Source organism: Phyllopteryx taeniolatus, chromosome 21 (genome assembly GCF_024500385.1).
Source record: "Phyllopteryx taeniolatus isolate TA_2022b chromosome 21, UOR_Ptae_1.2, whole genome shotgun sequence".
Classification (NCBI taxonomy): Eukaryota; Metazoa; Chordata; class Actinopteri; order Syngnathiformes; family Syngnathidae; genus Phyllopteryx; species Phyllopteryx taeniolatus.
This window is the reverse complement of record NC_084522.1, coordinates 6,414,819-6,428,935: the sequence shown is the minus strand read 5'-3', so window position 1 is coordinate 6,428,935 and position 14,117 is coordinate 6,414,819. Positions and strand designations below refer to the sequence as shown.

The window sequence follows — 14,117 nt, the reverse complement described above, 5'->3', positions numbered from 1 at the left end:
CTATGATGCAAATCCAATTTTACTGATCTCCTTAAAATGAAACAATAGTAGCTGTCTTTAGGAAAAAAAAAGGGGGCGGGGGATATCAACAGTCAGCGATCAAACATCACAACATACTGTAACAATTTTACAGCATTCATTTCATCTGTTCAAATGTTCAGATTGAGTGTGCTGCCTCTTACATTAAGACTGCTTTGTTCTACCTTTGAAACTACCTCATTCTATAAATCAATCTTTGGACAGTTGTATCAAATGAGAAACCTGTGCCAAGAACACTTGAGGTTGGGCTACCTGCTGTTTTTAGCGCGCACCAACTTCAATTAATGCAGCCGTGCTATACGGGTGCCAGGAAATAATTTCATAGCTCCAAGATAGATCAAACTCGTATGAATATACGCTTGTCAGTAGCAAAAATGTGATCTATAAAACTGTAACGGCTCATTTAGTCCTAACCTTCTGCAAAAATGTGTCGTAGTCAATGTTCCTTTTAAAATCAGAATCCTTTTGATGACACACTGATTTGTAGTGATGACAAGAGCATCTGTCACTACGATGCTATTTGTGGATAACAGTGATTCTCAAACTTTTGAACACTAAGTACAACCTCCAAAGATTACTTTGCTCTCCAAGTACCACTTATAACGACCAACATTAAAATACAGTAACATAGCAGGCCTGAATGTTCATCAAAATGTGGCAGAGGCTATATTCCTAAAAAGTATATTTTTGTAAGACACAGTACCGTTGTAAACAGTTTGAATATTAACACAAAGAAAAAGACAGGAAAACAGTAACTTAAGTTATGATTCAATTAGAATGTATTGCACATGAAAGTTGTATGGAAATTGCACTCGAATGTTGGAAAATAAACAGCACATAAGGCTTAAAATCCCATGTATAATAACTGTACTTAAAAGTTCAATACAACTGAACTGTACTTAAACATCTACTGCACTTCAAAAGTAAATACAAGTACTGTACATAAAAAGTAGAACATTTATGGTACTGGATTAAAACAAGTTTAAACAGGCTGTTTGCATAGCTACAAGCTTCATTCTAATATGTTTAATTGTATTTCATATTGTAAACCATGTAAATTATATTTGTATTCAATGAAGTGATTCTTACTCATTCTTACTAATGGTACGCATATCGCACTTTGAAAATCACTGGTTGGTATAATATTATATTATATTATAGTCTGGTCACATCCACAATGTTGACTTTGTCATGCTATTACATAAAGATGTTTTTTTTTTTAAATTGCACATGCTTTAATTATGGTTTGTCTTCTTTAGCTCTTGCTTACTAATTCATTGAACAAATGGCATGTTTCCTGTTGTTAATTACAATCTTGAGGCTTGAAATGTTACACACAGCAAATTTATTATTTTTTTTTTGCCATTTCTATATTTAAAATTGGCTTCTTTATCGCGATATGTATTATACACTATTTTGCAGTGGTGGATCATTGGATGGTTCACATACCACATTTTGGAAAATAATGACTATATATTTTAATAAAAATACCAAAAATGTTCATATGATAAACATTTATTAGTGCAAATGAATGCATGCTTCTGTATAAGCAAACACCAAACAAGATTTAAATGGTGCATAAAGAGGATGACATTTATGTTGGTTTTATAGATCCAATCAGTCCTTGCAGAATGAGAAATTGGATCAGAACAAGTGATAATAAACAGCACACACTCGCTGTAGAGAGCAACGGGGAGGGAGAGGGAGAGAGAGAGAGAGAGAGAGAGAGAGAGAGAGAGAGAGAGAGAGAGAGATGCAGGAGAGACATGGTGCAGCGAGAGCTGTCACTGATGTGAGAACAACATGGAAGGAAGCCAGACACTTGAGGCCGTTTTCACTTCCTCTGCCAAATCTGACAGACTGCCATCGGCACCGCTGAGGAGAATATTAGCTGCTCTCTTTCCCTCTCTCTCTTTTACGCGCCTCCCTTTATTTATTTTTTTTTTTATCCCTGCGTTTCATACCAGCCAGTTTCATACCAGCCAGATCGAGCGACTGTCCTTCCAAGAACCCAAACAATATGTTATTCTTTCAAACTTGAATATCAGTGAGCGGTTGCATGATGGCGCTGAAAATGACATCAGATAGGCCTTTCATCGTTTACACAGCATGTCAAAAAACAAGTTGCGCTATGAAAGGAGGAAAAATACAAAAAAAAAAAAAAGTGAGCAGATCCAATATTTGATGAGCATTTCCTGGCTGGAGCTGCTAGAAACTTCCTCAAGTTCACACTACATGGCAGTTGTTTGTCATCCAACCTGCGCCGAAACTTTTCAGAACTGGTGCAGGCTGGGAAGAACTAGAAGTGAGAGGAAAAAACAAAACAAAGAAAACCACCAATGCACACTGGGATGCAACCATTCTCTGTGGAGTTTTCGGGGGTCTGTGTGAGCCCCTCAAACTCTCAGTGTGAATAAAGTCTTCATTGGCGCTTTAGTATTCGTACATAGGCTCTTTGGTGAATTCTAATCCCTATTAAAGAGGCAGATTATAGAAGGGATTTGTCTTTGATTCTCCTGTCCCACTGCTCTTTTCTGTCAGCATCTCCCTCTCTGTCTGTATCTTTCCCTTGTTTCCTTTCTGTCTGCGCTGATGGGACGGTCATGGAGCGAACAATGATGGCCTCCGTGCGTCGGCCGCCTTGCTCTCCCGCCCTCAGCCAACTATAGCCACATGTATGAGGGCCCCCGTAGTCCCCTGAATAGATTTGTTAAAGGACCCCAGTGGATAAGAGGGGCCCGGGCCCTGAAGACTAACCCTCGTGTGATGCTCTATCCCCTTTAGAGGCACTCGGCATGGGCGTGAGCTCCCTGGTATGCCCCCACCCATTAAGCGCCACCACCTTTCCTCTCCTCGCCGCTGAGGAGATAATCAGGCTTATGTAAAGACGACGTGCTCTTTTGACAGTCATCAGCTCATCTGTGATCCAATCAAGCCCAAATCTGCCATTGTTCGCCCCTCAAAGTGTCTCAAATCCGCTTGTGCAGGAGAGAGGGGCCGCGTTCTTTATCCTGCCAATCACTCCTGACATTCCTGCCACTGTTGCCATGGCCTGGGGTCAGAGGTCGTGAAAACAGAGAGCATGAGCTGACTCGGGGAGAATGGCGCAGGGCTAAAAGGAGGGACTCTGGGCGCAATGGCCTCATTGGTCAGCCAACCCGGGGGGTAAATGTAGACAAGTTAGGGCTCTATAGCCCTGCTGAGAGGGCCAGCCCCACGGAAAGGCACGGGCAGGGGTGGAGAATGACTGCGGGATGAGGAGCCACGAAGGGGAGTCGTGAAGAGAAAGAGGGCTAAGGAGCTGTGTGTGGAGAAAGGAGGGAAAACGGGGGTTGGGAGGGACTGTGTTTGATTGCCAAATAGGTTCTACAGAGGTTGACCTCCAGGGACCAGGAGAAGAAAAAGCTAACACAATGTCAAAAGGTTCTGGAGAAGAGATAATAAACATAACAGTTAATATAGCGGGCATTTTACTGAGATTAGTATGCGAGCAAGTACAATTTTCCAATCGGAAAGTGCCAACTTAAAAAGAATCATGTTTGATCGAGCTGCAATTTCAAATGTAAATGCGCCTCGCCGACGCAATGAATCCAACGTCATTGCAGGATAAGCAGTGCACTGGGTTAAATCTGTTGTAATGTCGTCAAAAGAATCATTTCTGTACCCAGTGTATTCATGTGTATACATAAGTGAGCAAATGTTTAGCCTAGATGAGATATCATAGGGAATTTGCGCCATTCACTGTTCCTCCGTAGGGATTAGCGGAATTAAGCGTTTAGCACAAAGGCAAAGTATCACAACTCATGGGTAATTCAACAAGTTCCACAATGCGCAAGTTTACAGGCTGATGCTTCTTAGCCTGAGCTTTTTGTTAGCTTGCAGCTGCGAGTACCTTGCAGACAATTAGTCAATACCTAATATACAGGGGAAATACACACAGCAAATACTATGAAAGGGAGGGTGTGATAAGTCTTTTCTGTGGATGTCTAGCCATTCAAGGCCATAATCTGAGGAAAGAAGCACATTAGGAAAAGGGGAGGGTTTGTGCTTTAGTTTTCGGACTGTTGGCTCTTTTCAGCCGGTTGGGAACAATATTCATCTACTGCATGTTTGAAGCAACATAGCCTCGTGCACTTCTGGGAGAGTCCAGATTGGGGATGAGGATTCTTGTAGCAGTTTTTTTTTAAGCATTGCTTGAGTGAGACTGATAAATCAGATGACAGACACAATTTCAAAAATTCAACTGCAATGCGGTGCATTTTCATCCTCAGCGCGTAGAAGAAATCTAACGGAAATATCTGGAACTTTGCTGAAAAGTACAGAGGTGAGTCGAAAAAACCTTCTGGGAAAAAGTTCTAATTGTTTTCGGAAAGAAAGGATCTGTCCATGATCTATAACAAACTCAGCTTGGGGGCTCACAAATCTTCATTGATGAACGTCATTTTGCCAGCAGCAAAATGAACGTAGACGTCCACAGAATTGTTTAATTGTATAATAATAATAATATAATTTTGTCTGCCAATTTAAAGAAAGACGCAACAAAATTGATTGCACCACCGTGCAACAAGATATTGGCCTGACGCACACTCCCAAAAACAACAGAGAATTCATCAGGAGCAAGAAGAGAAAAGTTTAAGACTGGTCAATCTCCAGACTTAAACCATATAGAGAATGCATTTTACCTGCTAAAAGGGAGGTTGAAAAAAAAGCGAGAACTGAAAGAAACTGAGGTGAAAGCCTGGAAAAGAATCACAAAAGAAAAGTTTGGTGTAATGGGTCACAGACTTGATGCACTTATTGCAAGCAAAAGATTTGCAACTTAAGTTCTATTCAATTCAATCTGTGAAGATCCAATACTTTTACTCTAAAGATAACAATATACAATATTCCGTTCGTGTTTACATATACTGTACCATATCTTATTTGTATAAACAAATGATACATGTATTTAACTTTTGTACAAAGACACCAGAGAAAAAGAAAACAAGATTTCAGCAAGTTCATGTTGAAACAATGTCGTCGTCAACCCATAGTTATGCTAGTTATCACAGCATACAAAGGAAGTTCGCTTACCTGTTTTGTGGCTTTGGTCACGTGATGTTTCACATAAAGCGGATTTATTTGCTTTAGTGGGCCACATAAAATGATGTGTGCCGGATCTGGACGGCGGGCCTTTAGTTTGACCCCCGTGCTGAATCGTGTAAATGAAAAAAAAATATGTATACGGTTTTGTTTTGTTTTTTGCTGATGTCCAGAGGGCAACATGAGAAGTCTAGTCTTCACTACCGATAACTCAAGGGTCACATAAATCCACGGTGTAATTACACATGAAAGGCACACACCGTCTATCTCTCTCTCCCTCACAGACATACACATTGACACACATCAGTGTATGTGTGTGTGTGTGTTTCTAAGATAGACAGGGGTTAATATACTCCATTAAGCTCTATTAGCCTAAATGACTTGGGCAGATGAATGAGGACTCACATGACTCTGGGTGTGTGTGAATGTGTGTGTGTGCTTTCATGCACACGCACTGGGGTACAACCTGCCAACTGTTTATCTGCGAGACACACACTCGCACAGAGACAGAGGGGGGTGGGAAGCAGAGATCTGGTTTCCCACTGTCACAGATGCTTAGCCGCCTCTCCATTACTGAAGTGATTGGAGTGGACACAGAAAACTAGCGGTCCTGTTCCCACCGGGCCAATCTGAAGCAATGATTGCCGCGTTCCTCTCACGGGAGAGTGCCAGCTCTACAGAAAGAGGCACTGAATCGCACACATTCAACCCCGTCAGTCGCCTGGGTTTTAAAGCATTTGGTGTGGATCAATACTTTGTGGAGTCGTGTTTGATGGCACACGATGAGGCATGGCGCACAGTACGAGGCTCGTGGGAGATGTGATGCTCAGCGGTGTAAAGTGGGAAATGTGACAAACAGATGATCGCTGAAGAAGGAATACGTGCTGTAATAGTCAAGAGATTTTGTCCCTTTCAAAAGTCAACACTGGGTGGCCTCGAGCCCTGGGAGGTCCTCTCACACGTGCAACATGAAATCTGCAACCACATCCATGCGTTGAGACAAGTGGACCCACTGTTTAGTGCTTGCCTGCTCACAAAATTAAGCGTGACCTCTTTACCTCCCGGTCAATAACAACCGCAAATTGAGCCCACTGCTGCCTGAGGCTAACGCACACACATAAACTGAGTTGTTTTGTATTATCTCTAACTACCACAAGGTGGCACTTGAGCTCTAAGCACAACTAGTCATCCAAAGTAGAGAGGCCAGCAACTGTCAGTATGAAGGATCACCATGCACCACACATGCTGCATAATATTAGAAACAGCTATCACTATGGGCCAGTACAGTATCAATAAAAATGTCCAGTGAGTGTATAAAGTATAGCAAGTATTAGGGTATCTACAAACATTTCCAATTCCTTAAGAAAACAAAATCAGTTTAGCTGAGGGGCGCAGTCAGTGTGTGGGCTCCCCATTACTGACATCTATCTGTCCTTGCATGCCTGTATGTGCAGTGTGCATTTGTTTGTTGTGCAACATAAATAATACAAAAGTGCGTAGTTTGAATTCATAATATTAATACAACAATTGTAAACTCTCAAAATAAAATTTCACAGAAATTTGCCAGTTAAATTGCGATTGTGGGATGTGAGGCTTTTGTGTTCAACCATCAATGATACAATTTGAATTCAAACAAATAGAAATAAACATGCTAAATAGTGAGAGTGAATATCAAAATGAGCCCAAACGAGTTATAGCTTAATAGATCATCGGCGGATCATCGGAGGATTCATGCTGGATTTAAGTGTTTGTTAATGGCTGTATTGGTCCCTGTGGACTGAGGCTTAAAGAGCTGAATAATGTATGTCCACTGCAGAAGTAATGAAGTAGAAGTGATCGGGAGGAATACGACTGCACTCCCAGGGCTCAACGCAAACTGTACGCACTCTTAAGAGCTGCCTGTAGCCTAAACCTCCCTCTCAGCCTCTGTCTGTCTCACTTCTCGTCTTTCTCACACGTACACACAATAACACACTGCGAAGCGGCTAAGAGGGTTAGCTTGTCTCTGTTCCCATGTGCTACATCATTGATGAGGAAAGCTGGGGCATTTATAGTATCCCGCTCAAGAGTTCAGCAGCTGCACCGCTTCCATGAGCGTCCTATTAGACAAGAACTGCAGGAAGCAGTAGATATCAGTGGTCAACATTGTTTTTGTGGACCACATCAAGTCTGTTTTGCTGTTTAACACCAGAAAGCTTCAGTCAGTCACTGATGGTTTATCTATTCCTAAACCTGCTCTCCATGCGCTCCACTCCCAAATGTTCAAAGATTCACCCTCATCACTCAAAATCTGTCCTGTCTTGTTAACATCACAAAGGATGCATTAAATCAATTAAAAACATAACAACAGTTTTTGAGTAAGATTGCGTCATTATACATCCAACTGAAAAGTTGTGAAGGTGGCCCCAATTTTTGGAAATTGTTTTGGCTACCACTCTGCTGGGGTACAACCTGTCATGGTATGGTACCTAAAAGCGTGGAGCAATACAGCTGCGGCTTCGTGACGGGAGAGTGGCTGGCTTGGCCGGATCTGACTAGCACACAATGGAGCGGGCGACAGGGTGCATGTCGTCCGGCCCGCCGGCGCAACTTGCAGGGCACCCATCTCTGCCGCCACCTGGGCTAGTTCATCATCCATCTCTGTCTGCATAATTTGCAGTCGACCAAACGTGTTGTCAATCGTGTTTACCTTAAAGTATCGCCACATGGCTTACATGTCTCCTCCGAAGATAAATGTCACTCTGGTGTAGTGGTATCGACTTCAAGGTATCGGAGCATTTTTACTGACGTACATTATCGCCACTGATACTGGTTTCGGTATCCGTGCACGTCTAGTAGTTGTCATTTGCTAATTTAGCTTCTTTCTTTTTTTCCTCACAATGTTTGGAAAGCTATGGAAACATGATGTTTTGATTAAACTTAAACAACTTTGTGTGAAGACAGTTTCTTTTTTTTCTTTTTTTGCACATTGTGCCAAGTTATGAAAATGGATATTTTGTGTTTGCACTTCAGTACATTTAAGACTCTGTACTGTTTTACTTAAACACAAGAGTTGAATCTGTACTTCTACTTTTACTAGTTTTTCTTACACAAGTATCAGTACTTCTACTTAAGTACAGAGGGTGACTACCTTTGTCATACAGTATTTGCTTATGTATTGTTCCGGTTCCCACGGAGTTAAGAAGAGGCAGAGTTACACAACGCTTCTCAGAGAGTTGAAGTATCCCAGAGAGTTAATAGATTTGCTCTCAAGCTCTTTTTAACTTTTTAGATTGGTTAATACTTTGTATAAAAAAAAAAAAAAAAAAAAAAAAAAGATGTGGGGATTTCCCATTACTAGCAATTGGTGCTTTTTTTTCTTTTAATTGACCATATTTGGACATACAAGGTTTCTGCCCAACAGTGACGATACGTTAGTAGATTCCTTTCACCTAGCTTGATGGCGAAAGTAATGCCATTCAGTGAAAGAGAGAAGGAAACAGCAGAGTAGTAAAATGTAGTCAGGCAGTTTGTAAAACTGTTTTGTTAAAAGTTTACAAAAAAGCATAGCTTAGTTTTAATTGGGAACTGTCCTAAATTGCACTCTATGTTCCACTCCTGTCCTGCAGGTGGTGGTATTTCATAAGTAAGTGATAGTGGCAAAATACTGAAGTATATGAAGTCATCTGTTGATCAGAGTTCCATAATGATTAGAAAGATGGATTGTGGATTTGCAATAGATCAGTGTCTTGTTTGGCTTTGCACTAAGTTTTGCAAAAATAGGTGCGATCTTGCACACAAGCAAACCAAAATACTGTCTTTACCCATGATGAGACAAGCGTTCTCACTTCTTTGGTCTCTGGGCCCACCCACTCAGATTTATTTCCAAGGTAAGTAATCTCCGAATGAGACAGAGGCCCAAAAAGCTTCTACATGTTAAACAGTGATTAAAATTGCATAGATCTCAGACTTTAAGGTAGGAAATATTCAAATGCGGCGCTTTGTGATTGAAGGAACTTGTGATTGGAGTTGTTTGGGCCTCTCTCGCAAACAACATGCTCACTGCCTCGCTGCCGCCCTCCTCTCACATTAACATGCTTCTATCATTAACCCCATTGTCCCACCTCCTGCATAATAGCTAGAGCGGGATACACGGAGGGTAAAATAAGAATGCCGTTTTCCCCGTCCTTCTCTCTCATGGAGCTTTTTTTTTTTTTTTTTTTTTTGAATGAATGATTGATGTGAGGGGAGCACGATCAGAAAGATGTAATCACGGTCTCACAAACGCAGGGCCTTAAGAAATATTTATATACTTATATATATATATATACTTACTGGAGAAATTCCATAAATTTATAAAGACACCGTATATTCATATATAAGTAGCTCATTGAATATTCAAAAAGAGAGGACTAAAATGTTTGCTTTGAATAGTCTTTGTGTAAAGACGGGGGAGGAACTCACAACTTTTCCCCATAAAAGCAACCGAGGACCCACTCATGTTCATTGTCACTGGCTAAACAAATTGCCATTGTTTTTGAGTGGCATATGTTTTGTGCGAAGACAGGCGACGGTGGCGCATGGAGATAACTTCATTCGCCAGCTTTGAGCACAAATGAGCGTTGTAGACATTTCGTCCGTGTTCACTATATGAGCACCTTTCACGGGACAAATGGAATGTCAATCAAGACAAGGTACACAGATGCAGTCTCGCCCCCTCCCCTTCCTCCGGTGGGGCCGAGGATGCTTTCTGGTGATGCAGCTCTGTTGTTCCTGTATTACTCTGGTTGCACTGGGAATATTTTGGCCTTTTACCCTTTCATGTCCCTCCGCTCCATTCTACTTGTAACTAGTTCTTCTGCATCCTTATACCACATTAAGTTTCCTTATAGGTGTTCTCCTTGTGTATCTCATAAGACGCTGAGTCAGAGCAAACAAAACTAAATCAATATTAGGGCAATTTCTTTTACCTTGGGGGAGAAAACAATCTATATGTGAAATTGTGACACATAGTGAATATTACACCATTGAGTAAAAAGCATTCGAGTGTGAATAAAGGGATACAAACTTCATTAAGCTTCATTAAGTAATTCACTTGGTAAATGTGCTTACTCAAGGGAATGCTGGGTGTTTATTATTCGATTAATTTGCTTACATAGGGGACTTGAGCACCCCCCCAGTCGTGAATGTGTTGATGACAGGGAGATTTTTCCATGGTGACAAGAATTATCTCAACTACATCGGGCAAAACGATTATGCTAATGCCAGGTTGTAGTCATCAATCATCTTGTGTCAATGTGGTGTCAAGGCATCATGCCCCCCCCCCCCCACCATCGCCCCTCTCCTTAGCCAAAGGAATGTATGTGTGTGTTTATTTGCGAAAGGGGAATTGATGACATTCTAATTACGCCCAGGGCTACAGCCTGCATGCGTGGTTCCTTATTCTCGAATCAGAGGTGAAATAAAGAGAATTAATTAGTTAGGAGAGTACGTCTCTTCATCTTCACATGAGCCCCGGACGGCGCGTGCCGAGTCCGGCGTGACGTCACAGAGGCGCGCCTTAAATTGGAAGCGCGTTGCGCGGAGGGCTTCTTGGTTTGATCTCCCACTTCATGCGCTCACGCTGTGGATCTCGTGATAGCAGGGACGCGCTCGAGGCTGTGACAGTCCAAGAGAGCGCGGGGGACCAAGGGAAATTACTTTTTGAACTCGAATTATCGCCGTTTCGAAAATGAAAGTGGTGCGCAATTGTCTGCGTGCCGTGCCTAAAAGCCAGCGAACAACTTTGGATTAGGCACGGGATGGTACTCAAATTCTATATTTTGTAAAGCAATTTGTCAGAGAGTCTATGTAGGTCTGGACAAGTGTCAGAAGTAGAAGTCGTTTTTGGACAAATGCTTTTGGAAGGCATTCCTATGCTTCGATCTTAATTGCGCCATGGCTTACTCTCAGCTGGGATACTCCTACTCCACTCCACCACAGGTACAGTGCGTAGATATCCAGAAAGAAAAAAGAAAGAAAGAAAAAAAACACAACTGTTGATATTATCCCAATTTGCACAAGGATGAAAATAATGACTATGCAAATGCTTTTCCAATTGTTTCTGAAGTTTCTGATGACCACGACCCCGCTCGCTGGCTGTCTGGAGCCGGCATCCCCTCCATCCCACCCGGCGCTGCGCTCCCCGGCTGGCAGCGGCATCGCTGTTTGCAGCCCGTACCCAAAGCGCCAAGCTTACTATAACACCTGCACCGGTGACGCCACACCTCTCTATTCCACAGTGAGTTTCACATTGAGTTTTCATTTTAAGATGCAAGCCTTTTATTAAATTTAAGGAAATGGTGAGAAATCTCAAAGTGGCTAAAGAAGAGTGCTATTCACTATTAATGGATTGAAGAGTTTGATTCTGCATTTATGGTGAATATATTTTAACTGTAATTGCAGGGACCATTACAACCTAAAGGTGTAGCTGCATCTGTGCACATGGGGACATCTCAGACGCCTGGCTACTATCCTTATGAATATACATTTGGCCATTATTCTTATGACAGATATGGGTAAGTATGCATTTTACTTTTTTGTTTATTTTTTTTGCTTTATTCAAACTTGTAAGATAAGGCATCGCATTGGATGGGTTGCACTGCACTCCTACAGGAACAACATTAGGAACAAATCTAATAATTTCCCTACAAGCATTGTGTGTGACTGTTAGTGATAATCAGTTTTAGTTACACTGTCAGAGTATTTTTTAATGTGTGATATGTTTATTACTTTGTCAGTGGGCAACTTTGTATCATCATAATGAGGTGTTTGTAATATTTTGCCCCACGTATGTATAGCTAAACAAAGTAACCAAAATATTAGAGATGCTTAGCAACGATTCAGTGCACATCTACACCACTGCTCAAAACTGAGCATATATAGCACACTGGTGAAAAAGCGCTTGTACCCTGTGCATATGTGCCAAAAGAAGTGTCTGAACATGACACACATACTGTACACTACATTGTTACTCTCAATCAACAAAATAAAAATCATTATAATCGCTTTTATTTTTATTTATTTATTTATATTTTTTTTTTTTAAATGCAAAATGGCGAGTTTCACCATTTTTTCAAAAAAGTATAAAAAGGGGCTATGCCTGCCAGACTCCAATGATTCTTCATCTGTTCAGTTATTCCTCCTCGGAAGGAGCTTCACGGCGTAAGAACGCTACCCGGGAAACGACCGGCACCCTGAAGGCATGGCTGCAGGAGCACCAGAAGAACCCTTACCCCACTAAAGGAGAGAAGATCATGCTGGCTATCATCACCAGGATGACCCTCACACAAGTGAGCACACATTTGAATAATCACAGACACTATAGTCCATTACGACTTCCTTTCTTAGTATTAGAAATAAAGTAAGAGGGCTATCTGTCCTTCAAGGCACATTCCACATTAATGTTTCATGCACATAGAGCTAATTATTTGACTCCAAAACCACAGTTTTTACCTTTTCAAAAAGGTGCAAATAGGTTCTCAAGCTGTCAAAGTGCCAAGTGACAAAGGTATCATGAAAATCCCTATTTTCTGACATCAATTCCTTTACTTCTTCAGGTGTCTACATGGTTTGCCAATGCCCGCAGGAGGCTGAAGAAGGAGAACAAGGTGACGTGGTCGCCGCGAGCTTCTAAAAGCTCGGATGACAGAGTTCGTGATGACGACAGCGACGAAGCAGAAAAGTCACTTAAAGGCGACAAAGACCATCCAGGTAAGTGCTCCTAAATTGATTTGACCTCCTTTCATACAAACTTAAATATTATTCCGATCCTTAGACCAACAGTCTGCCGAACTTCAGAGCGATCTCGAAGACTTCGACCTCCTTGAGTCCGACGCTTCCGACTGTGAACCAAAGCCACAGTTTATACCGGAGGACAATGCAGTCAATTCCAACATTCCACACGATCACCTCGCGTACAACCCAGAGTCGCTGCACAGCTCGGAGAGATTGTCTTCGGACTTCCCTAAAATCGCACCGGTTCAAGACCAGAGCACAACCTTCTATTCAATGCCAGATGTGCACGGGACAGACACCAAACCCAAAATCTGGTCTATTGCTCACACTGCTGTCTCTCTGGATCCCAGCTTGGAGCCAGAGTATCCACCTTGTATGCTGTTGACCAGTTCATCCTCTCCTGGGTTTCCATCAAACGTGGCGCTACCCAAAGCAGACAGAAAGCAGGAATCACCAGTGGACACGCTCAGGGAGTGGGTGGATGGAGTTTTCCATGGCACGCCATTCCAACAGTCAAAAGCTTCTGCGGCATGGAAAGGGTTGAATGAGGAGGCTGTGAGCAGCAGAACACGAGGACAACCTTTTGAACTTGTAAGATTGTCGTAGGCCGCCCCACGCTGACATTTTCAAAGGCTGCTGGACTTGCGATGTCAAGTTTATATTTTGGTGTTGTGACCAATTGCGTCTTCACAAAAGCCACATTGTTGTGTATCACCGCTAACGTGCACACAGATTTTGGAGGCAGATGTCTCACCTCAATGTCCCAAAGGATCCTTGGCCATATGACAGTAATAGGAGTGTCTATCGTTGCCATTTGTTGATATTGTTCATAAATTAAAGTTTGACACATATTCTTATCACAATATCATAAATGCCGTGAGATTATTAAAACCACTTACTCCAACTTAAATATTTGCCAGTGATTCACTGTAAAACATGAATCCTAAAAAGGTCTTCATCTACACAAAGTATTTTCCTGGAAGGTGCAACATGTTTTCAAAGAAGGAAAATCTTTGTCCATCAAGAATCAACTAAAGAAAATCTTACTGTTCTCCAACAGTAACAGTCCTTTCTGTTACCTTCTTACACCAAAATAGTGGAATGTCCTCGAAAACCACTTTGTTGCACAGTCTGCGTGAGGAAAGTCAAATGACTTTTTAGGTAAACTGTGCCCAAAACATCACGTTTCACGTACTGTCGTAAAATATCCTGCAGACATTAATGATAATTGGAGATGTAAT

At 41.8% G+C, this 14,117-nt stretch overlaps 1 protein-coding gene across 1 annotated transcript in view; it reads left to right on the top strand.

Moving 5' to 3' along the window:
- The first annotated feature begins 10,657 nt into the window (after positions 1 to 10,657).
- Positions 10,658 to 14,117, top strand: part of irx4b (iroquois homeobox 4b) — a 3,981-nt gene continuing 521 nt past the window's right edge. Inside the window, exons 1-6 of the mRNA XM_061759923.1 lie at positions 10,658 to 11,082; positions 11,210 to 11,380; positions 11,545 to 11,657; positions 12,275 to 12,431; positions 12,699 to 12,852; positions 12,917 to 14,117. The exon at positions 12,917 to 14,117 is cut by the window's right edge and continues 521 nt beyond it. Of these exons, the coding sequence (XP_061615907.1) occupies positions 11,038 to 11,082; positions 11,210 to 11,380; positions 11,545 to 11,657; positions 12,275 to 12,431; positions 12,699 to 12,852; positions 12,917 to 13,482 (1,206 nt within the window). The 5' untranslated portion in view covers positions 10,658 to 11,037 and the 3' untranslated portion in view covers positions 13,483 to 14,117. The remainder of the gene's footprint in view (positions 11,083 to 11,209; positions 11,381 to 11,544; positions 11,658 to 12,274; positions 12,432 to 12,698; positions 12,853 to 12,916) is intronic.